Raw genomic sequence first — 25,990 nt, 5'->3', positions numbered from 1 at the left:
AATATTTATGCATACTGTTTAAACTCCACATATTTGCTCATAATTTAATTGTAAATCATACCTATTGTGGTATTTTTTTTGACATGTTGCCTTTTTACAAAATTCTTAGTATTGTAGTAGCCAGTCTGAAGGAATGTCACAGAATACCAGCAGCAAAGAAGACTTCAATCAAACTCTAATATCAAGTGAACAAACCCATGGAGTGGATAAACTCATTGAGACGGTGAGAGCATTTCCCACAGTATATTATAGGATCTAGCAGATCTTTTCACTTGGTGAGGATAATATGCTCTACACCTGTCAGCTCAATTTTTTCCTAAGGAAATTTGCCAATTGTTTGTTTGACTTAGGAATTTCCAATATACAGTGTGTCTGTAAAGTCATGGTGCACTTTTGACCGGTCACAGGAAAGCAATAGAAGACGATAGAAATGTGAAATCTGCACCAAATAAAAGAAAAACCCTCCCAGTTTCTGTAGGATGATGTGACAGCATGTGCGCATGCGCAGATGATGACATAACACCGTGTATACAGCAGAGCAGCCCATGGCCATGCCAGTTGATATGTGGATGGTACAGAGGAAAGTTCAGTGTGTTCTGTGGCTCTCGAAATTCAAATCCGTGACCAAAGTGCAACGTGAATATCGGCGCATTTATAATGAAGGCCACCACATAGGAATAACATTACTTGGTGGGATAAGCAGTTGAAGGAAACCGGCAGTTTGGTGGAGAAACCCCGTTTTGGTAGGCCATCAGTCAGTGACGAGTCTGTAGAGGCTATACAGGATAGCTACCTAAGGAGCCCTAAAAAATCTGTGCATGAGCCCACATCGAACTGCACTGAATAGGTATGAAACTGGGAGAGTTTTCCTTTTATTTGGTGCAGATTTCACATTTCTATTGTCTTTTGTTGCTTTCCTGTGACCAGTCAAAAGTGCACCATGACTTTATGGACACGCTGTATATATATTTTTATATTTATTAAACATGCATAATAGGCATATATAAATATATATTAATAGATATGTTTAACTTGAAGCATTCAAGAACCTTTACTACTTAGGTCAGACAATATATGTACAAAGAGAGAGATAAATATTTGTTAAGAAATGATATAAGATTGGGATTTGTCCTATATTTTTTAAGTGTTCACATTAATAAAATAAAGATGATTTCTCCCAAAATCAAATTACTTACTTTAAAAAAATTTATTTAGAAAATTAAATTTAATGGGATGACATTGATCAATAAGCAGTGGTCCTCAACTTCCGGGCCGTGGACCAGTACCAGTCCGTGGGCCATTTGGTACCGGTCCGCAGAGAAAGAACAAATAACTTATATTATTTCCGTTTTATTTATATTTAAGTCTGAATGATGTTTTACTTTTAAAAAATGACCAGATTCCCTCTGTTACATCCGTCTAAGACTCACTCTTGACGCTTGTCTCGTAAGTTCAACAATTATATTTAAAAATACCACAGTTTTTATGCCAGTCTCATAATTTTATTTTGTGCATTTATTCGTCCCACTGTAAAGGCCGGTCTGTGAAAATATTATCTGACATTAAACCGGTCCGTGGCCCAAAAAAGTTTGGGGACCACTGAATAAGAGTACATAGATTTCAGGTAAGCATTTCTATAACATTTGAACATATTGTGTTGTATGCTCATCACCCAAACTAAAGTAATTTTCCATCACCATCTACACTGCTCACAAAAATTAGGGGGTCAAGGAATGTGCAGATACTCCACTACTGTCAGCCTTTTGTATGGTGCATTTTCACCAGTGAAATAAAAATTGGTTTTGTATTCATTTGCATAATCAAACAACTTTCTTTGACTTGTTCTTTGCTTTTCTGATGTTCTTGTTTAATAAGAAAAATCAAATGCTTTTTTTATCACTTCATATTCATTTTGAAATATCCCCTAATTTTTTTGAGCAGTCTGTTCCTCTTACTCCTCTCCACCCCCCTCCAATCCCCTTTGTTCTTCACATGCCTGATATTTGGCAAACTAAACATAGCCTATTAGAAAATAATATATAGGAGAGACGCAAGGCTAAGACCCTTACCATTGAACCATATTTACAGCAATAAGATAGGCTATTGATTCTGTGAGGTTTTAATAGAACTAGCCTTGGGTTCTAATTTAAGCTCCAATCACAGCTTACCAATATCACTTTGAACAAATCACCTAATGTCTCTGTATCCCAGTTTTTCATCTGATAATTGAAAATATTATATATCCCCTGCTAGTATGCTCCCTGTAAGAATTAAATAATATGCATGTGAAATCTCTTAAAAGAAATATAAAGATGTGTGCAAATGAAATATTACAGATCTTCACGCATGGCTTCAATCTAGCCTCTTGACTTGTCTTTTTTTCTCCCTCTACTTTGCACTTGACATATGCAAGTGACCTAAAGGGACAAGTAGATATGCACATAGTTAAATTACTTGCATAAATCAGTTGGAATCACTATACAATCTACTCGAGACCTATACCCTGTAGTCTTTAAAAGATCATGACCTATAGCGTCAATGATATACTTTAAAATTTATTTACAAGTTGAGTGGGCAAGAGATATTATGCAGAATACTTGAATTGGATGTAAAGTTTTCTTAGAGTCCAAGAATAAGGGCAGAATAAAATGTGGTTGCTAGCTTATGGATTTCTGAATAATATATTAAGTATTTAGAATAAAAATAATAACTTTATATTCTCTTTATTTGCATTAGGTAATGAATAAACATTATTATATATACTTATTTGATATAATAGTGTTTTTAGCAATAAAAAACAAGACATAAGATTTGTATCATGCTAAGATATCCCCAGATTTGTAAATTCAGACTTAAACTTGCTGAAAGAAAGGTAGGCACTTTTTATTTTAACCTGGGATTTAAGTTTTTTTTGTGTGTTATACTTTATTATAGAGAATAATGACATGGAAGATGATCTTTAACACATTTTAAAATTGGCTCTTTAAATATACAGAGCAGGTGTGAGGTTTAAATTACTTTCAGTTATAAGGCTGTTTACTTTAAGGACTACATTAGCATTTTTATTTTTTCAGAGCATTCAGTTGAAAAGAGTTTAACTTTCTTTAGTAAGTAGAGAATCATCTGAAAATAACCTACCACAAAAGCTAAGCCTTGATTGAAAGCTATGGTGAATAGGGTGTTGTCTTTCTCTAAGTTGGTAACTCATAATCCTTTTTATCTGTATTGCATTTCTGTTAAATAGGCTAAAGTTTTTGTACATAACTTATCTACAGTATGTGAGAAAGATTGGACTTTGGCACTCCATCAAACATTCTTGTTAATGCTAATAATTGGAAGATGGCTTCTACCTATTGGAGCCACAATCACTCGGGACCAACTCTCTGAACTTCTCCTTATGTTTGTGGGGACAGCTGCTGACATACTGGAATTCACGAGTGAAACCTTGGCGATAAAAAATGTGAGGTAAGCAATGAAAGATCCTGCAATGAAAAGACCTTCTTTTTCAAGGTCAGAGCCCACACACCTGTCCCTTTGTTCCATCATTTGTATTCTGCATGAATAAATATTTTAAATATATTATGTGCCCAATGGTAGAAACAGAATTTGTTGCTGTTAAGACACATATTGGGTACCAGCCCAGTGGAGATAGATATAACTCTAGATAGATATAGATGATAGATAGATAGATAGATAGATAGATAGATAGAGAAACAGATATAAATATAAATATAGATAGAAACAAATTTAAATACAAAAAAAGAACGTTTCAGCTAGAGAAAAGGGGCAAATAATATGCCTTATGGGTGAGAAAAGCTCTGCATGTCTGCAGGACCATGAGTTAGGTAGAGTCACTGCCACCTAAAAATATTCTGGGGACAGATGACCATTACTAGCTCCTCTTTCACATTCGCAAGTGTCCAGGAATGTAGTGAGTCATAACAGTCTCTTCTAGAGCACAGCGTAACTACAGTTCAAAGAAAGCACCTGCCAGAGACTTGGTGAAATCTCTCCCCTACCCATGTGGGAAATGTATATTCCCTGGTGTGAATGGAGAATGTGGAATATTAGGTTTTATTTTGCTAAATTTTATTTATACGCAGTTTTGTTCAAAGTGCCCAAGGCTTTCTGGAGTGGATGCCTATAAATTAAAACTTATTGAGTTGGTACTTTATTTTCGCCACAAGCAAATAAACCCGGAATCCATGATCACATCTGTTTATGGAACTTCTTTCTTACCATTAGGGATTTCAATCTCAGTGCCTGAATGTACTTTCAGCTTGAGTTGTTTTGCACTATGTTATAAAAATAAATTGCAATGAGGCTGGGTTTTAAAGCTACACTTTGCTTTATGCTGTATTTCTTAAACAACAAAATCAACAAAACATAAAGCTGAGCAAAATACACTAACTTACAGAGTAAACTTAATATCCCAATTATAGCAGAAGGTACGCATATAACCATAGGTTACTTTTACATGATCATTTCCTGTCTCACTTATACTTATTTTTTTATATTTCATTGAGTGAACAACAGAATGTTAAAAAAGATCCAGTTTAAGTTGATCCAATATCCTCAAAACCTCATTTTTAGTTTTGTCGTTTTAATACCTTCCATTTGGTCAGTGATTAACATTATATGACAAATTTTGAGATACTTAAGGACACATAATACAACGGAATGACAAGTGAAACATAAAGAAATCCTTACCAAACACATAGAAACAATAGACTATAGGCGCAGTGACAGGGACATGAGAATATAAGTATAGTAACTATATCTATGTATGTAGAAATAAACACATGCATGCTAAAGACATAGGGTGATATTTGATAAAAAATGAGGTTATTCAGAAGGGATATGAATGTCATGAGACATTCATTTATCCGCTCACTATTGATTGATTATCTTGTATTCCAGGCAATGTGTTGGTCAGAGATTGAGAAGCAAGTGATGAGTGAAAGGACACAGAGTCCTATCCCAACTTAGGCAATTTAAATTCAGCATTTTTTTCTGCCACTGACAAATTAATTTGAATGTTTAATAAATCGGGTTTTTTTTTTTCTCATTTTAAACTTGTGTCATGTCCTGAGAAAGGAATCGAATAAATTATATCATGGTTTTTGTTTTTAAATTTCTTTTCAGGTGTCATGGTCTTAGACGGAAGTCATGTTACTTTTAATATATCTGCACGGTGTCTGTGACCTTCTGTAGTCTGTGCTGAACTCCCACGTGTTTCTATCACTAGTCAGAGATTCCAAAGTCAAGGCCCAGAAAGAGCCAAGAGTTTTTCTGTCTATTTAAAACTCACCTCCCAAATTTTGATTTCACTTCAGGGCCCATCTCTATTGCAAGGATCGACACTGAAAACGTTCCTTTCTTCAAAGAAGAGGTTTAAATTCCTCCCACTATAGAATAGATTTCCTTTATGGTTTCAAAAAGACAATAAGGAAGAATAAGTTTAATATACATGAAATGAGTGTTTACATGCAATAGCAAAGGGGGTTATTTTATTATAATCTACTTAGCATTACTTATATTATTACAAAATTTTATTTTTGATTTTATTTTATTCCATATTTTGGACTGATTAGGAAAAAGCCTGCAATGATGTGTACATTCCAATAAAATCTACGTCTTTCCTGCATCCCCGTTAAAACCCCAAACTCAATTTATTTTAACCTAAATCAGTTTCCTTCATTATGACCACATGAAGTTAATCTGCCGTATTCTGAAAAATTTAGATACAGAAATTTTTTTAACAACTTGACTTTATCCACTATAAAAATCATCTATTATAATTCTATAGTTCAATGATATTTAATGAATTCATAGGTTTGTATAACCATCACCAGAATCCAGATTCCTTATGGTCGCTTACAGTCAATTCTCTTTCCCACTACCAAACCTCAGCAACCATTGATATGCTTTCTGTTTTTTTCTAGAAAGTTCATGTAAATTGAATCATGAAATATGCAGTCTTTTATGTCTGGCTTTCTCACAGCATAATTTTTTGAGATTCATTCATATTGTTGTATCTATCAGTAGTTAGCTCCTTTCAAATTGCTGAATAGTATTCCAAGCACGTACCACATATTACCCATCTTGTAGTTGATATAAACATATATAACTATTTTCTTGCTATTAAAAATGATATTGCTGTGAATATTCACTTACATGCCTTTGGATGGATCAGTTTTCCTTTTTATTGTGTAGGTTACTAGAAGAAGACTAGGCTTTATGTTAAGTACATAATTAATTTTTCAGAAACTGTCAGACTTTTCCAAAGTGGCTGTATCTTTTTATATCATATTATCATCAACAAATGAGACTTCCATTTTTCCTACATCCTCACCAACATTTTTTTTTAGTCTTTGATAATCAGCATTCTAGTGGATTCATAGTAGGATCATACTGTGGTTTTAATTTTCATTTTCTTAATGACCAGTACTGTTGAGCATCTTTCCATATGCTGATGTCTCTTCCTTGGTGGAGTGTGTTCAAAGTTTTGTCCATTTTTCATTGGATTGATTTTTTATTATTGAGCTGTAAGAGTTCTTTATATATTTTGGATACAAATCCTTTATTAGATATATAAATATCAATGTTTTCTTCCAGTACACAGCTTGTTTTAATTGTTTCATGTCATTTGAGAAACAAAGAATTTTGATATAGTCCCATGTATCAACTTTTTCTTTTATGTAGTTATTTTGGGTGTTATATCTAAGAAATATTTTATTTACCTAAAACTACAAATATTCTCTGCCGTCATGTTTTGACTTCATATTTTTGTTCAGTGTGAAGTAAGAGTCTAAGTTCATGTTTTCTATTGTTTTGTTTTGGGCGTTATTCCAGTTCTATTTTTCTCCCCAGCTGGAACCAATTGTTTTGGCACTATTTGTTGAAAAAAATATTCATTCCTTATTGAATTGCGGTGGCATCTTTGTCAAAAATCAGTCACATATGTAAGAGTTGGGTTTTTTTTCTGGATATTCTATTGAGTTCCATTGCGCTATATGACTATTTTATGTCAGCACCACATTATTGTGATTACTGGAGTTTTATGGTAAGTTTTGAAACTGGATACTGTAAGTCCTCTAACACTGTTCTTTTTAAAAAATTGTTTTGGCTATTTTAGGAAATGTTGTATTTCCATAAAAGTTTTATTCAGCTTGTCACATTATACTAAAAAGAGTCTGGTGGAAATTTTGATAATTGTATTAAATATAAGCATCAATTTATGAAGAATAGACATCTTAATACAGTATTGTCTTCCGATCTGTGAACATGCACTACCTTATATTTTATTCAAATGTTCTTTCACTTCTCTCAACAATGGTTTGTGATTTTTAAGGCATAGGTCTTAAACTGCTTTTCCCTCTCTAATGTCCCCTAGTTCTTTTCCACTACTTTACCCAGTGCTTAAAATCTCTCTAGGCTTGTTTCAGTAGAGGTGAATTCAATCTCTCTCCATTATTGCATTATTGCAATAGTCTTGAATAAAGTCTTACTTGTCTAATTAACTCTGATTCGATTTTTCTTTGACGTAGCCAGGCTGCAGGGATATGGGGACATCCCATGGGCAAGAGTATCTCAGACTCCAACTGCTTTTAATTGAAATTCTATCAGATTTTCATGAATAAAAGTTACTCAATTTATCATTTGCCTTTGGTTGATTTCCAGAAATCTAAAGTAGTTTTTTTTTCTTTCTGTATTTTTTAAAATAATTTGTCCAGTGTTATATGTATTTGTTGGGGAGAAGATTTGCTGACTTTTTCATTTTGCTACAGCCATGCTCTAACCGTTTAACAAGTCTGAATTAAAATGTCATTTCTTTTTTTTTTTTTTGTATTTTTTTGTATTTTTTCTGAAGTTGGAAACGGGGAGGCAGTCAGACAGACTCCCGCATGCACCCGACCGGGATACACCCGGCATGCCCTACAGGGGGCGATGCTCTGCCCATCTGGGGTGTTGCTCTGTTGCAACCAGAGCCATTCTAGTGCCTGAGGCAGAGGCCATAGAGCCATCCTCAGCGCCTGGGCCAACTTTGCTCCAATGGAGCCTTGGCTGCGGGAGGGGAAGAGAGACAGAGAGGAAGGAGAGAGGGAGGGGTGGAGAAGCAGATGGGCACTTCTCCTGTGTGCCCTCGCTGGGAATCAAACCTAGGACTCCTGCATGCCAGGCCAACACTCTACCACTGAGCCAACCAGCCAGGGCCAAAATGTCATTTCAAGAAATAATTAAGTGGTTATTTACACCTTTGGAGATCACTGTGTGGAGACATGTTTGAGCACAGATCATTTATTAAAAAGAAAAAGAAAATTCTTCCCATAACATTAATATTACTTGAGTGTTTGACCACAAAAAGGAGGATTTTCTTACGTTTACACTGTGTTTTCCTTTTATTTAGCCCTTAATGCTTGGTGAAACATTTCTTGTAGGCTAAATTACTATTTCATTTTTTTTCTTTAGTTTTCTCTCCATTCTTTTAGCCTCCTCTCTAAAGAGGTTTTATTTGATGCTTTTTAAAAAGATACATAAATTCTATTCATTGATTAGCCCTTAGCTACAAGAGTATTTACACTTCCCAAAAGAAATAGTTAAGCAAATTAGCAATGTATGACTTTATTTTTATTTTTCACTCAACAGATTTGGTGCACTGATCTAACAAATTTCAGTTTTTTTATACTCTTAGGTTTCCAAGTATAAAAGTGATGCTCACATCTATAATTATACTTCTCCAAGACCTTTTGTCTCTTTATGAATAGAGTCCATTGTCTGCTTACATGCTTCTCAGTTGACATTTATGGAGACAGATTACACATGAGAAAATGAGGCAAGACAACTGAGGGAGACAGTTACACAATGCAGACAATGTTGGAAAAATTCACTCCAAAATTCCTTCACGTTTTTTTTGAGTATTTGCCATTTAAATTCAGTGATTCATTTATATTCCAACCTTTAACCTTTCTGAGTAACTTTCACTGTCTGACTTAATAATACACATTTGTCTGCTTCAAAATTTTTCTGGCCATTGTTTCCAAAGTAACTTTTGATAACTTCACTTAAAAGTTTCTCAACATACACATTCTCCCATACATTGTGTGTACTCAGATAATACATGCAAATGCAAAAGACACATATTCACTATTATAGGGTTAGAGTTTGGCTTACTTAGGGCTAAGGTTAGTATATAATTTATTCTTATTTTATGTAATGATGGAATTAAAACACAAAGGGTTTAAGAAGTATGTGCAGTGCTGGCCAGTTGGCTCAGTGGTAGGGCATCAACCTGGCATGTAGATGTCCCGGGTTTGATTCCTGGCCAGGGCACATAGGAGAAGCACCCTTCTGCTTCTCCACCCTTCTCCTTCTCCTTTCTCTGTCTCTCTCTTCCCCTCTCGCAGCCAAGACTCTATTGGAGCAAAGTTGGCCCAGGCACTGAGGATGACTCTATGGCTTCCACCTCAGGCCCTAGAATGGCTCCAGTTGCAATGGAGCAACACCCCAGATGGGCAGAGCATCACCCCCCAGTGGGCTTGACCAGTGGATCTCAGTCAGGCACATGTGGGACTGTGTCTTTCTGTCCACTTCTCACTTCAGAAAAATACAAAAAAAATATATGTTCATATAGTAATAAAAATACAATAACTACTATGTCTAGATAATATTTATTTATAACCCACTATGTTCTAAGCACTATTCTAAAAAGTTTTTATTTTATTTTATTGAGGTGACATTGGGTAACATAATTATACAGATTTCAGTGCCTAATTCTAGAACACATTTTTGTACACCATATTTTGTGTTCACCCCCCACCCAAATCAAGTCTTTGTGTTTTAAAGGTTTTAATTGTGATAAGTTAGTAAGTCTTTATCATAAAAATATGAGAAAAATACTACCATTGCCATCATTTTGTAAGCTGAAAGTGATAGGCAAGAGACATTGAGAAAGTCTCGAGCTCAAGTGGAAATAATAGTAATGACTAACTAGTAGTGATCTACCATACTTTTTCTGTATGAAGTGATATTCTATGAGCATTAATTGTTTAATGTATTTAAACAAATACATAATAAAATTACCATATAGGATAATATAGCAATTATTGTTATTATCTTATATTAAAGACAGATATGTTAAAGTATAGCGATGTTAAATTAGTTGTTCATATTTGTGTATATAGTTAATGATCAATCCGGGATTGGAGGCCTGCATCTCTCCAGTGAGGGCTGGACCTTGCACCAGAGCTTATTATGCTTTCCCATCACTTTCTGCTGCCTTGCAGACAAATTATACATGAGTTTTTGGTAGAATTATTGAAGTTTGGGATTGGAAGAAACTTCAAAAGTGACCACCTATTGAAAAATCCTCTCTAAAATTTTCTTAACAAGTTTTTGTACAGCCTTTCTTTGAAATTTTCCACTAATAGAGAATATGCTAACCCCAGGGGCAAGTCATTCTATTTTAAGTTAATATTGTTAGAAAGTACTTTCCTCTATTGTGATGAACTTTCGATTATTATAGGTGCAACTAAAATCCTTTGAACCCAAATTGGCCCCCTAAAGTCACAAGAAATAAGTTTAATTTCCTTTCCACATGATAGCCTTCTAAATGTACAAAATAAAGTTTTAAAGGAATTTTTTTTTTACTTTTCAGTTTCTTGAACTAGTCCATATATAACTTAGCTCTAAGTTCTCTCACCATCCTAGTCTCTCTCTCTTGGAATAAAAAAATGTTAAGTGTTCCTCCTAACACAAAGCCCAACACAGAATATTTCAGATATATTCTGAACACTGTAGAATAGAGCATGGTTAAAACTTTCCATTACCTTCATATAGTCATGTAATGATTAAAAAGGTAGATGCTGGAATCAGTGATTTAGTTTTGATTTCTGTTCCCAATATATTATAAACACATTTGACTATGAACAAGTTTCTTCAACTATGTATGCCTCATTTTCCCCAATGGTCTAAGTATAATAAGTGGTCTGAGGATGAAGTGTGATCATAGAGTTAAACACTTAGAAACTTGTCTCAACAAAGTTCAGACATTATAAGTAAAATTATTAGAAAATTCAGGCACTTCTTAAAGGTCTACTATAAATAGACATTGGCATTGAAAAGAGGGAAAAGTTATAGACTGCATTTCTCAGGCATTTCTTAAAATTCTAGACTTTATACTTCTTGTGTGAAGCAACTTATGATTGCATTTGATTTTGCAAAATTATAAAACATGTTGCATTACAGACACATAATTAGATAATAGTAGGGAAAAAAATCTTTGAGCCTTTTTATGACTGCTACAAAGAAATGCTACCTCATCTATCCTATTCTAGATCATCCAGTTACATCCTGTCAAGATCTTTTGGGATCTTGATTTTGTCTTCCAAGGTTTTGGTTTCTCATTTAACCTCCATATCATATGTGCATATGAGAAGCCTTTAATCAGTGTCAAGCAACCAAGTCATTGATGTAATACGAAGTAGAACAGAATCAAAGGCAAAGCCTTCAGCATCCTATGAGAGAGCTCCCTTCAGAGCATCATTTACAGGATTAAGAATCCACCTAACTGTACTCACACCCAGAAAATTTCTTAATCTTGCTTATAAGAACACTATGAAAGGCATTTTCATAAACTTTGTTAAAATCCCAATATCTTTTGTTAATTTATATATTTTTACCTGCCTGGTAATCTTAATTCTATTTGAGGGAGGGAGGGGGAGAGAGAGAGAGAGAGAGAGAGAGAGAGAGAGAGAGAGAGAGAGAGAGAGAGAGAGAGAATACTCATAGTTGAGAGTTGGAGAGTTGAATGCACTTGTTCTCAGGGAACCTGTGCTGAGTCCTAGTAATTACTGTTTGCCATAAGGGCTTTCAGAAATCTTTAATCACTTATATAATCTAACTAAAGATCAATAGTAAATATTTTTTTATAGATTGAGATATACTTCTGTGTCATTTAAAAAGTTAAGATTTCATTTTTTTCTTTTTCTTTTCTTTTTTTTTTTTAATAATTTTATTTTTTTAATGGGGTGACATCAGTAAATCAGGATATATATATTCAAAGATAACAAGTCCAGGTTATCTTGTCGTTCAATTATGTTGCATACCCAGCACCCAAAGTCAGATTGTCCTCTGTCACCTTCTATCTTGTTTTCTTTGTGCCCCTCCCCACCCCCTTTCCCTCTCCCTTTCCCCCCTCCCCCCTGTAACCACCACACTCTTATCAATGTCTCTTAGTTTCACTTTTATGTCCCACCTACGTATGGAAAAATGCAGTTCCTGGTTTTTTCTGATTTACTTATTTCGCTTCGTATCATGTTATCAAGATCCCACCATTTTGCTGTAAATGTTCCGATGTCATCATTTCTTATGGCTGAGTAGTATTCCATAGTGTATATGTGCCACATCTTCTTTATCCAGTCATCTATTGATGGGATTTTTGGTTGTTTCCATGTCCTGGCCACTGTGAACAATGCTGCAATAAACATGGGGCTGCATGTGTCTTTACGTATCAATGTTTCTGAGTTTTTGGGATATATACCCAGTAGAGGGATTGCTGGGTCATAAGGTAGTTCTATTTTCAGTTTTTTGAGGAACCACCATACTTTCTTCCATAATGGTGGTACTACTTTACATTCCCACCAACAGTGTATGAGGGTTCCTTTTTCTCCACAGCCTCTCCAACATTTGCTATTACCTGTCTTGCTAATAATAGCTAATCTAACAGGTGTGAGGTGGTATCTCATTGCCGTTTTGATTTGCATTTCTCTAATAGCTAAAGAAGATGAGCATCTTTTCATATATCTGTTGGCCATTTGTATTTCTTCCTGGGAGAAGTGTCTATTCATATCCTCTTCCCATTTTTTTATTGGATTGTTTGTTTGTTGTTGAGTTTTATGAGTTCTTTGTATATTTTGGATATTAGGCCCTTATCTGAGCTGTTGTTTGAAAATATCATTTCCCATTTAGTTGGCTTTCTGTTTATTTTGTTATCAGTTTCTCTTGCTGAGCAAAAACTTCTTAGTCTGATGTAGTCCCATTCATTAATTTTTGCCTTCACTTCTCTTGCCATTGGAGTCAAATTCATAAAATGCTCTTTAAAACCCAGGTCCATGAGTTGAGTACCTATGTCTTCTTCTATGTACTTAATTGTTTCAGGTCTTATGTTTAGATCTTTGATCCATTTTGAGTTAATTTTTGTACAGGGGGAGAGACTGTAGTCCAGTTTCATTCTTTTGCATGTGGCTTTCCAGTTTTCCCAGCAACATTTATTGAAGAGGCTTTCTTTTCTCCATTGTGTGTTGTTGGCCCCTTTATCAAAAATTATTTGACTATATATATGTGGTTTTATTTCTGGACTTTCTATTCTGTTCCATTGGTCTGAGTGTCTATTTTTCTGCCAATACCATGCTGTTTTGATTGTCGTGGCCCTATAATAGAGTTTGAAGTCAGGTATTGTAATGCCCCCAGCTTCATTCTTTTTCTTTAGGATTGCTTTGGCTATTCGGGGTTTTTTATAGTTCCATATAAATCTGATGATTTTTTGCTCTATTTCTTTAAAAAATGTCATTGGAAGTTTGATGGGAATTGCATTAAATTTGTATATTGCTTTGGGTAATATAGCCATCTTGATTATATTTATTCTTCCTAGCCAAGAACAAGGTATATTCTTCCATCTCATTATATCTTTTTCGATTTCCCTTAACAATGGTTTATAGTTTTCATTATAGAAGTCCTTTACATTCTTTGTTATGTTTATTCCTAAGTATTTTATTTTTTTTGTTGCAATCGTGAAGGGGATTATTCTTTTGAGTTCCTTCTCAGTTGTTTCATTGTTGGCATATAGAAAGGCTATTGACTTCTGTATGTTAATTTTGTATCCTGCGACCTTACTGTATTGGCTTATTGTTTCTAGTAGTCTTTTTGTGGATTCTTTGGGGTTTTCGATGTATAGGATCATATCGTCTGCAAAAAGTGATACCTTTACTTCTTCTTTTCCGATATGGATGCCTTTTATTTCTTTGTCTTGTCTGATTGCTCTGGCTAGAACCTCTAGTACTACATTAAATAAGAGTGGACAACCCTGTCTTGTTCCTGATTTAAGGGGGAAAGCCTTCAGTTTAGTGCCATTTAATATGATGTTAGCTGATGGTTTATCATATATGGCCTTTATCATGTTGAGATATTTTCCTTCTATACCCATTTTGTTGAGAGTCTTAAACATAAAATTGTGTTGTGTTTTATCAAAAGCCTTTTCTGCGTCTATTGATAAGATCATGTGGTTTTTGTTCTTTGTTTTGTTGATATGGTGTATTACGTTAACCGTTTTACGTATGTTGAACCATCCTTGAGATTCTGGGATGAATCCCACTTGATCATGATGTATTATTTTTTTAATATATTGTTGTATTCGATTTGCTAGTATTTTGTTTAGTATTTTAGCATCTGTATTCATTAGAGATATTGGTCTGTAGTTTTCTTTTTTTGTGCCATCCTTGCCTGGTTTTGGTATGAGGGTTATGTTGGCCTCATAAAATGTGTTTGGAAGTATTGCTTCTTCTACAATTTTTTGGAAGACTTTGAGTAGAATAGGAACCAAGTCTTCTTTGAATGTTTGATAAAATTTGCTGGTATAGCCGTCAGGTCCTGGACTTTTATTTTGGGGGAGGTTTTTAATGGTTTTTTTCTATTTCTTCTCTACTGATAGGTCTGTTTAGGCTTTCTGCTTCTTCTTGACTCAGTCTAGGAAAGTTGTATTGTTCTAGGAATTTATCCATTTCTTCTAGGTTGTTGAATTTAGTGGCATAAAGTTTTTCATAGTATTCTACAATAATTCTTTGTATATCTACAATGTCCGTGGAGATTTCTCCTCTTTCATTTTGGATTTTGTTTATATGAGTTCTTTCTCTTTTTTCCTTGGTAAGTCTTGCCAAGGGTTTGTCAATTTTGTTGATCTTTTCAAAGAACCATCTCCTTGTTCTATTAATTTTTTCTATAGTTTTTCTGTTCTCTAATTCATTTATTTCTGCTCTGATTTTTATTATCTCCTTTCTTCGGTGTTTTTGGGTTGCCTTTGTTCTTCATTTTCTAGTTCCTTAAGGTGGGAAGTTAAGTGGTTCACTTGGGCTCTCTCTTGTTTGTTCATATACGCCTGAAGTGATATGAACTTCCCTCTTATCACTGCTTTTGCTGCATCCCATAGATTCTGATATGTCGTATTGTCATTTTCATTAGTCTGTATATATCTTTTGATCTCTGCACTTATTTCTTCTTTGACCCATTCATTTTTTAAAAGTATGTTATTTAGTTTCCACATTTTTGTGGGATTTTTTTCCTCTTTTTTGCAGTTGAATTCTAGTTTCAAGGCTTTATGATCAGAAAATATGCTTGGTACAGCTTCTATTTTTCTGAATTTGCTGATGTTGTTTTTGTGGCCCAACATATGGTGAATTTTTGAGAATGATCCATGTACACTGGAGAAAAATGTATACTTAGTCACTTCGGGATGAAATGTCCTGTAGATGTCTATCATATCCAGGTGCTCTAGTGTTTTGTTTAAGGCCACTATGTCTTTGTTGATTCTCTGTTTGGATGACCGATCTAGAGCCGTCAGTGGTGTATTGAGGTCTCCAAGTATGATTGTATTTTTGTCAGTTTTTGTTTTAAGATCAATAAGTAGCTGTCTTATATATTTTGGTGCTCCTTGGTTTGGTGCATATATATTAAGAATTGTTATGTCTTCTTGATTCAGTGTCCCCTTAGCCATTATGAAATGGCCCTTTTTGTCTCTGAGTACTTTTCCTGTCTTGTAGTCAGCATTATCCGATATGAGTATTGTTACACCTGCTTTTTTTTGGATGTTATTTGCTTGGAGTATTGTTTTCCAGCCTTTCACTTTGAATTTGTTTTTATCCTTGTTACTTAGATGAGTTTCCTGTAGGCAGCATATAGTTGGATTTTCTTTTTTAATCCATTCTGCTACTCTGTGCCTTTTTATTGGTGAGTTTAATCCGTTTACATTTAGTGTAATTATCGATACTTGTGAGTTCCCTATTGCCATTTTATATTTTGCTTTCTGTTAGTTTTGTGTCTTGTTTGATCCTTCTCTTTCGTTTTTCTATCTTTTGTTTTTATTTGGTTGTATTCCATACATCTTTCCTCTGTTGCTATCTTTTTTATCTCATGTGCTTCTGTGGTGGTTTTTTCAATGGTGGTTACCTTTGAGTAATGAAAAGGGTCCCTACCCTGTTCATTGTAGTGAACTATTTTGTGAGTACTTTTGCACTCCATCGTCCTTTGCTACTGTTAATCTCCATCTTCTCCCCCTCTTTCTTTTTGTTGTTGTCACAGTTTAAATTTGGTTTTATTGTGTTCTTCTTGGAGCTTTGACTTGTGGCTCTGTTTTTTTTTTTGTTGTTGTTCTTTGTATCTGATTGGAGAACCCCCTTTAGTAATTCCTGGAGTGGGGGTTTTCTGGTGATATATTCCCTCATCTTTTCTGTATCTGTGAATGTTTTTATTTCTCCTTCATATTTGAAGGACAGCTTTGATGGGTATAGTATTCGTGGCTGAAATTTCCTCTCTTTCAGGACTTTAAATATTGGGGTCCACTCTCTTCTAGCTTGTAGAGTTTCTGCTGAGAAATCAGATGATAATCTAATGGGCCTTCCTTTATATTTTGTATTCTTCTTTTCCCTGGCTGCCTTGAGAATTTTTTCTTTGCTGTTGGTTTGTGCCATTTTCATTATGATATGCCTTGGAGTAGGTTTGTTGGGGTTAAGAAAACTCGGAGTTCTGTTTGCTTCTTGAACTTGAGGCTTTAGTTCTTTCCACAGGCTTGGGAAGTTCTCATCTATTATTTGTTTGAGTATGTTCTCCATTCCATTTTCTCTCTCTTCTCCCTCTGATATACCTATTATTCTTATGTTATTCTTTTTGATGGAGTCAGATAATTCTTGTAGGGCTATCTCATTTTTTTAATTTTTGAGTCTCTTTCTTCTTCTCTCTGTTGTGCCTCAAGTTGCTTGTCTTCTATTTCACTAATCCTCTCTTCTATCTGACCTGTTCTATTAGCTAAGCTTGTTACTTTGTTTTTCAGCTCGTGAATTGAGTTTTTCATCTCTGTTTGATTTGTTTTTATAGTTTCAATTTCCTTGGACATATATTCTTTGTGTTCATTGAGTTGTTTTCTGAGCTCCCTAAATTGCCTTTCTGTGTTTTCTTGTATATCTCGGAGGATTTTTAGGATTTCTATCTTGAATTCTCTGTCATTTAGCTCCAAGGTTTCCAATATATTAATTTTTTTCTCCATAGATTTTTCCTCATCTAGCTGTGTTACCTCTCTTTCTTTTGTATCCATGATATTCGATTTTCTCTTCCTTAATGGCATCTGAGGGTGGTTTTATTGATAGAATTAATGAGATTTAATAAAGAATAAAAAGTTTAAAAAAATAAAAAAATAATAAAAAAATAAAAAATCAAAAAGAGTTGTTTTTTTAAAAAAATTAATAATGAAATAAAGAAAAATAAAATAAAATAAAAATTTTTAAAAAAGGAAATTATTCCCCCCCTCCTTTTTTCCTCTCCTCTCCTCTCCCCTCTTTCTTGAGAAAATCTTGTGGTGAACTGTGAATTATAACAAACAATGCCTGTGATGGAGGGCCTGAATTGGGGAAAAGTAATAAAGGGGCAAAAAGAAAACAGAAAAAAAAAGAGCATATGGACCCACAAAAAGCAAATAAGGAAAAAATTTGGGTCAAGAATAAAATGATTTGCTTTTAGGTGTTGGTTGTCTAAGAGTTATGATGAGAGGAATAAGAGGAAAACAGAAAAATGGGGGGACAAATTAAAAAATTACTATTGTATTTAGTGGAACAAGAACTAGATAAAATGGAGAGCCAGGGATGGGAGCACTGCTAGTGAGTTAAAAAGGTGAAGTAAAAAAACCCCAAAATGCCACAAACATAAGTTTGAGTCCCAGATAAGATAATTTGTTTGTTATTGAGGTTTGAATGAGAGGAGATGTAAAGGAGAAAGGAAGAAACTAATATAGAGGGAGAAAAGAAAGAGAGAGAAAAAAAGAGGGAACCACTAAAAGAAGAAAAAAGAAGGAGAGAGAGAGTTAAGGGTTTTGGAGTGCAACCCTCATAGAGAGAAAGGAAGAGGAGAGAAAAGATAATGGGAGATGTAACACTTATGGGTAGTGCAGTTCAAGGAGAGGAGAGAGTAAGACCGGCAGAGAGTTAATCGGCCAAATTGGAGGAGGAAAAAAAGTATCAAGAATGAAGATAAGAGAAACAAACGAACAAATATAATAAAATGGGATAGGTTATAAAGTCTGCAGATTATTCTTGATTTTGAGAGGTTATCTTCTTGCTTTTTCTTTTCTCTCCCTCTTCCTGGTCGGTGACTCTGTGCCCCGGGTTCTGCCCCTTTGGCACGCTCAGGTAGAGGTTTGCAGTTGATAAGTCTCTATGGCAATGTCATGTATTGTGCTTTAGTTTCGTTGGGAGTCGAGGCTCATTAGCATTTATAGGCTCCGACAGTGAGAGAGTCCGTGTTCCTGGAGCCTTTCTCCTAGTCTTTCCTTCCTCAATTAGTAGCCTGATAATCCAGCTATGGGGTTGCTGCTGCCTCTGCCTGGATAGTAAGAGGTTCAAAGAGCTGGCAACTCCCCACTCTATTTCCACTCAGCACAGGGCTCTGGGTAAGGCTCAGTCAGTCAGAGCTGCTAGCATAATTAGGCGGGATTTCCACCCACTCAAAGACCTCTGGCTCTGTCACTCTGTCCGGTAACACAGGCGGGGCGCCCACTTCCGGGGCACTTGGAGGAAACTCTCATTCACTATCTGCGTGCACAGACCAGGATATCCGGCCAGCAGTCTCACGCTCTGAGTGAAACCCCAACCACATGGAAAAGTTGCAGCATTGGAATTGAGTCTCGCTCCGTCCCCGTGCGCGGCTTTTGCAAGGCGCTGGGGCGGCCTGAGATTCCACTTTGGCCCACACAAAGGCCCCTGACTCTGCCCCTCTGTGCTATAACACGGGCTCGCACTGCCGAGGCACTTGGAGGAATCTCTCATTCACTGTCTGCGCGCGCAGACCTGGATATGAGGCGGGCCGCGTTTCCCTCTGAGTGAAACTTCCACCAGCACGGAAAATTTCCACCGTTGGAATTAGTTCTCGCTCCCTCCCGTGCGTGGCTTTCCCAGAGCGCTGGGGCTGCCCAGAGATTCTGCTTTTGGCCCACAGAAAGGCCTCTGACTCTGCCTCTTTGTGGGGTAACACGGGCACCCACTTCCGGGGCTTAGGAAGAAATCTCTCGCCCACTAACTGCGCACCGACCAGGAGACCGGGTAAAATGGCTGCCCCGCTTGTCTTTCTTTGTTTGGGTTTGGCGCGAGTGTTAGCTTTTATTGCCCGGGTTGCCACAGGATCGGTTTTTCCTCGGCTTGGATCTCCGTGCCACAGCCTGGTTCGGCCATTTGTGCCGCGGCCTGGATCTATTCACCCCCTTTGCCTGCCTCAGTTTCTATATTCACAGTTACCAGAGAAAGCCGCCCTGTTTAGGTTAGTGAGGAAGGCGGAGCATTTCTTACTCCCTATTTCCTTCGGGGTTTGGTTATATATTTAGCCAATTTTTCACTCGACCATACCTTTGAGTGTATTGCGAAGCATCTGGAGGCTCCAAGTATAGGTTTTTCTGTTTCTGGTTGAAGATCTTGTTGAGTTTTGGGGGACATTTATCGGTATCGCTTCCTACCCCGCCATTACTCTGACGTCATCTTCATTTTTTTCTTTTTTGTCACCAATCTTGTCTCCACCATTAACTGCCAAGACAAATAATGATGCTTTAGAAATCTCATTTACAAACTCTCTTAGAGACTTGAGATCTAATTTGGGGGGGCTTCAATACTTGAAGCATTTAAAGTTATTCCTTACAATCACTTCAATTAGTTTGGTTTCAATTACTCTTCCCTGATGCTTTTCTGTCCCTCTCCAATCTGAAAATCCCTCTTGACAAGGAAGTTGACAACAAAATCTGTTAGTACAACCTGGAATTGATAACTTAATTTGTATTTTTACTAAAAAAAATGACTTTGATACTTTTGAAATAGTTTTGCATTTTTGTAACCTCTACTCTTTATAACTTCAGTTTTCAAGACCCTTCTTCTAGGATAAAGACATCTGTATATTTTTAAAGTATGGGTCCTTCTTTTGTACATGCAACAGTTCCATTCACAAGTATTTGGTGAGTGTCTATTATTGGCTAGGCATTGTTCTTGGCACCATTGATACAGAGGTGAATAAAACATGTTCCCTGACTTACATCCTAAAATCTGGTGTCAATCTTTGATTATTGGATTTATCTCCTCCCTTGTTTTCCAAATACTGCTTTCTTTTATATGCTGAACTTTTTATTGTTGGCACCATCTAGCCCTTTTGAGATGTATTTTTAAGTTAGAATCTTGGGATCTTAGAACAATTTTCACTTTTTCTCCTTAAAATTTCTTGAAATCAGCCTTCTGATATTTCAAAGCCAATGTCTAACATTTAAACAAAATTTTATTTAGAAAATTAAATTTAACAGGGTAACATTGATCAGTAAGAGTACATAGGTTTCAGTTAAACACTTTTATAGTATTTGAACTGTTTTGTTGTATATGCATCACCCAAAATCAAATCATTTTTTGTCATCCTATATTTGTCTTTCTTTACTCCCTTCCTCCTACCCCTCTTCCACATCCCCCTACCCCTGGTAACCACTTCACTTTTATCTATGTTCATGAGTCTCAGTTTTATATTTCACCTATGTGTGAAATTATAAAGTACTTAGCTTTTTCGGCTTGACTTATTTCACTCAATATAACATTCTCAAGGTCCATTTATATTGTCATAAATGGTAATACATCATAATTTCTTATGGCTGATTGGTATTCCATTGTATTCATGTAACACATGTTCTTCTTTTTTTCTTTTTCTTTTCCTCATAGGAACAATGATAAAATCAAGGATTGCATTTCTTTCTTTTCTTTTCTTTTCTTTTTTCTGTATTTTTCTAAAGCCGGAAACGGGGAGAGACAGTCAGACAGACTCCCGCATGCGCCCTACGGGACCCACCCGGCATGCCCACCAGGGGGCGACACTCTGCCCACCAGGGGCGATGCTCTGCCCCTCCAGGGCATCGTTCTGTTGCGACCAGAGCCACTCTAGCGCCTGGGGCAGAGGCCAAGGAGCCATCCCCAGCGCCCCGGCCATCTTTGCTCCAGTGGAGCCTCAGCTGCGGGAGGGGAAGAGAGAGACAGAGAGAGACAGAGAAGAAGGAGAGGGGGAGGGGTGGAGAAGCAGATGGTGCTTCTCCTGTGTGCCGTGGCCGGGAATCGAACTCGGGACTTCTGCATGCCAGGCTGACGTTCTACCACTGAGCCAACCGGCCAAGGCCACCACATTTTCTTTATCCAATCCTCTATCGAAGGACACTTTGGTTGTTTCCATGTCTTGGCCACTGTGAATAATGCTGTGATGAACATGGGGGTGCATGTGTCTTTATGTACCAATTTTCTTAAGTTTCTAGGGTAGATAACCAGAGATTGCTGGGTCATATGGTAATTCTGTTCTTAATTTTTTGAGGAATGACTATGCTTTCTTCTATAATGGTTGTACTAATTTGCATTCCCATCAGCAGTGGATGAAGGTTCTTTTTTCTCCACAGCCTCTCCAATATTTGATATTTCCCTGTCTTGTTGATAACAGCCAATCTAACAGGTGTGAGATGGTATCTCATTGTAGTTTTGATTTGTATTTCATGAATACCTAGCAAAAACAAACATTTTTGCATATATTTGTTGGCCATTTGTATGTCTTCTTGGGAGAAGTGTCTGTTCAGATCCTTTGCCATGTTTTAATTAGATTGTTTGCTTGTTTGTTGCTGAGCTTCATGAGTTCTTTATCTATTGTGGATTATAACCCCTTATCAAAGCTGTTGTTTGAAAATATCTCCCATATAGTTGGCTGCCTATTTGTTTTGTTGTCAATTTCTTTGGGTGTGCAGAAGCTTTTTAGTTTGATATAGTCCCATTTATTTTTACCTTTATCTCCCTTACCTTTGGGGTCAAATTTATAAATTGTTCTCTACAACTAAGGTTCATGGGTTTAGGACCTATGTTTTCTTGTATGTAATTTATTGTTTCAGATATTATATTTAGGTCATTGATTTATTTTGAATTAATTTTTGTGCAGGGGGACAAACTGTAGTCAAGTTTTATTCTTTTGCATGTGGCTTTCCGATTTTCTCAGCACTATTTATTGAAGAGACTTTCTTTTCTCCATTGTGTGTTTTTCGCTCCTTTGTCAAAGATGATTTGTCCATATATATATGCGGTTTCATTTCTGCGCTCTCAATTCTGTTCCATTCATCTGTATGTCTGTTTTTCTGCCAATGTCATATTGTTTTGATTATCATGGCTCTATAGTACAATTTGAAATCAGGCATTATGATACCTCCGGCTACATTCTTTCTTCTCAAGATTGCTTTGACTATTTGGGGTTTTTATAGTTCCATAAAAACCTGATAATTTTTTGTTTTATTACTTTAAAAATGACATTAGGATTTTGATAAGGATTGCATTAAATATGTATATTGCTTTAGGTAATATGTCCATTTTAACTATGTTGATTCTTCCAATCCATTAACATAGAATATTTTTTTCATTTCATTGTGTCTTTTCAAATTTCTTTAAACCATGCTTTGTAGTTTTGAGTATATAGGTCCTTGTTCCTTCACATGCTTTGTTAAGATCACTCATAGATATTTTATTTTTTCTGTTGTAATTGTAAAAGGAGTTGCTTTTTGTGTTCATTTTCTGAGGTTTCATTATTGGCATATAGGAAAGCAATAGACTGTGGTACATTGATTTTTTTTATACTATGATTTTACTGTATTGATTTATTGTTTCTAACAGTTTTTGGTGGAGTCTTTTGGGTTTTCTATATACAGGAACATGTCATCTGCAAAAAGTGATACCTTTACTTCTTCTTCTCCAATATGGAGGCCTGTTATTTTTTTCTCTTGCCTGATTGCTCTGGCTAAAACTTTCAGAACTATGTTAAATAAGAGTAGAGAGAGTGGGAAGCCTTGTCTTGTTCTTGATTTTAGAGGAAAAGCATTCATTTCTTTTACCATTTATTACGATATTAGTTGATGATTTGTTATATATGGCCTTTATTCTGTTGAGGTACTTTCCTTCTATTCCAATTTTATTGAGTGTTTTAAACATAAAGGGATGTTGTATCTTATTGATAGGATATATTTCATATGATTTTTGTTCTTTTTTTGTTGATGTGGTGTATCATATTGATCAATTTACCTATGTTGAATGATCTTGTGCTGCTGGAATGAATCTCATTTGATCATGATGTATTAATTTTCAAATGTGTTGTATTTGATTTGCCAAGGGTTTGTTGAGGATTTTGCATCTGTATTCATTAGAGATATTGGTCTGTAGTTTTCTTTTTTTTGTGTTGTCCCTGCCAGATTTTGGTATCAGGATTATGTTAGTTAGCCTCACAATATGAGTCAGGGAATGTTGTTTCTTGTTTTATTTTTTGGAGGACTTTGTGAAGAATAGGTTCCAAATCTTCATAAATGTTTGGTAGACTTCACTAGTATAGCCATCTGGACCTGCACAATTATTATTGTGGAGGTTTTTGATAGCTGTTTCTATGTTCTTCCTGCTAATAGATTTATTTAGGTTTTCCACTTCTTTGTGGCTCAGTCTAGGAAGAATGTTTAGTTCTAGGAATTTATCTATTTCCTCTAGGTTGTTGAATTTTGTATCATATAATCTTTCATAGTATTCTACTGTGATCCTTTGTATCAATATATCTATGATGTCTGTGATAATTTTTCCATTTCACATTTTGCTTATATGAATTCTTTTTCTTTTTCCCTTAGTGAGACTAGCCAAGGGTTTGTCAATTTTATTAATCTTTTTAAAGAACCAGCTCTTTGTTGTATTAATTTTTTCTACAGTTCTTTTGTTTCTATTTCATTTAGTTCTGCTCTTTTACTATTTCTTTTTGTTTGCTGACTTTGGTTTGCTTTTGTTCTTCTTTTTCTAGTTCCTTAAGATGTGATATTAGGTTGTTTACTTGGGATCTCTGTCACTTCTTGATATAAGTATGTAACAATATAAATAGTATTCTTATTACTGCTTTTGTTCCATTCTAAAAATTTTGACATGTCATATTGTCATTTTCATTTGTCTGTATATATCTTTTGATCTTTGCTTTTATTTCTTCATTGTCCCATTCACGTTTTAGAAGTATGTTGTTTATTTTCCACATTTTTGTGGGTTTCTTTATGTCCTTGTTGCAGTTGAATTCTAATTTCATAGCTTTATAGTAATAAATATGCTTGGTATATATTCATTCTCCTTAAATTTGTTGATGTTAGTTTTGTGGCCCAATATATTAGCTGTCCTTGAAAATGTTCCATGCACACTGGAGAAGAATCTATAATCTCATGTTTTGGGATAAAATGTCCTGTAAATGTCTATTATGTCCATTTGTCTAGTGTGTCATTTAAAGCTGATATTTCTTTATTGGTTACCTGCTGGGATGATCAGGGTTGTGTTGAGGTCTCCAATTGTGATTGTATTTTTGTCTGCTTATATTTTTAGATCAGTTAGTAGATGTCATATATTTTGGTGCTCACTGTTTCAGTACTTACATATTAAGAAGCATATGTCTTCTTGAAACAATGTCCCCTTTATTATTGTGAAATATCCATTTTTGTCTCTGGTTAACTTTGTTGTCTTGAAGTTAGCATTGTCAGATATGAGTATGGCTACATCTGCTTTTTAAAAAAATATATTATTTGCTTGGAGAATCACTTTTCCAACCTTTCATTTTGAGTCTACTTTTGTTCTTGCAGCTTAGATGTGTCTCTTGAAGGCAGCATGCATTTGGGTTTTGCTTTTTGATCCAATCTGCAACTCTGTGCTTCTTTATTGGTAAGTTCAGTTCATTTACATTTAGTGTAATTATTGACACTTGAGAATTTCCTACAGCCATTTTATGTTTTCCTTTTTGGTAACTCTGTCTTCTTTAGTTTTTCTCTTCTGTGTTTCTGTCAGTTGTTTTTGTTTGGTGGTATTCCTACTTCTTTCCCCGGTTTCTTCTTTTCGTAAGCTATGTGTTTCAGTAGTGGCTTTTTCTGTGGGTGGTCATCATTAGGTTATTAAGAGGAAAATTGTCATATGAATAAGACTTCTTTGTCTTATGAGTGCTTCTGCTCTCCATACTCCTCTGCTACTGCAAATCTTTATCCGCTTCATTTTTATGTTATTGTTGTCATAGATTTTATCCTTATTTTTATTGTGACCTTGTTGGAGCTTTTACTTGTCGTTTTGATTTGTTTTGTTCTTTGTGTCTGGTTGAATTACCTTGAGTATTTTCTACAGTGATAGTTTTCTGATGATAAATTCCCTCAGTTTCAGTTCATCTACAGAAGTTCTTATTTCTCCTTCATATTTGAAGGATAACTTTGATGGATATAGTATTCTGACTGGTAATTTCTCTCTTTCAGTATTTTGAATATTTTGGTCCACTCTCTTCTGCCTTGTAGAGTTTCTGCTGAAAAGTATGATGATAACCTAATGAGCTTTCCTTTATATGCTATGTCCTTTTTTCCCTAACTGCCTTAAGAATTCTTTCTTTGTCATTGATTTTTGACAATTTTATTATGATGTACCTTGGAGTAGTTCTGTTTAGGTTGAGGTAACTTGGTATTCTGTTTGCTTCTTGGATTCTATGCTCTTAAGTTTTTCCATAGCTTGGGAAAGTCTCATTAATTATTTGTTTGAATAGGTTCTCCATTTCCTTCTCTCTCTTCTTCTTCTTCTGATTTACCCATTATTTTTATATTGCTCTTTCTGATAGAGTCAGACAATTTTTTAGAGATCTCTCACTTTTCTTGATTCATGAATCT

The 25,990-nt window shown here is 35.4% G+C and overlaps 1 protein-coding gene across 2 annotated transcripts in view; it reads left to right on the top strand.

Annotated features, from left to right (window-relative positions):
* The window catches only part of TMEM26 (transmembrane protein 26), a 60,862-nt gene that overhangs the window by 25,194 nt on the left and 9,678 nt on the right, over window positions 1-25,990 (top strand). For both annotated transcript variants that reach the window (XM_066243711.1, XM_066243712.1), the window contains exons 3-4: window positions 110-223; window positions 3,245-3,465. In XM_066243711.1, coding sequence (XP_066099808.1) covers window positions 110-223; window positions 3,245-3,465 — 335 coding nt within the window. The remainder of the gene's footprint in view (window positions 1-109; window positions 224-3,244; window positions 3,466-25,990) is intronic.

The sequence above is a fragment of the Saccopteryx bilineata genome, chromosome 9 (genome assembly GCF_036850765.1).
Source record: "Saccopteryx bilineata isolate mSacBil1 chromosome 9, mSacBil1_pri_phased_curated, whole genome shotgun sequence".
NCBI lineage: Eukaryota > Metazoa > Chordata > Mammalia > Chiroptera > Emballonuridae > Saccopteryx > Saccopteryx bilineata.
This window is presented reverse-complemented; position numbering and strand designations above follow the sequence as displayed.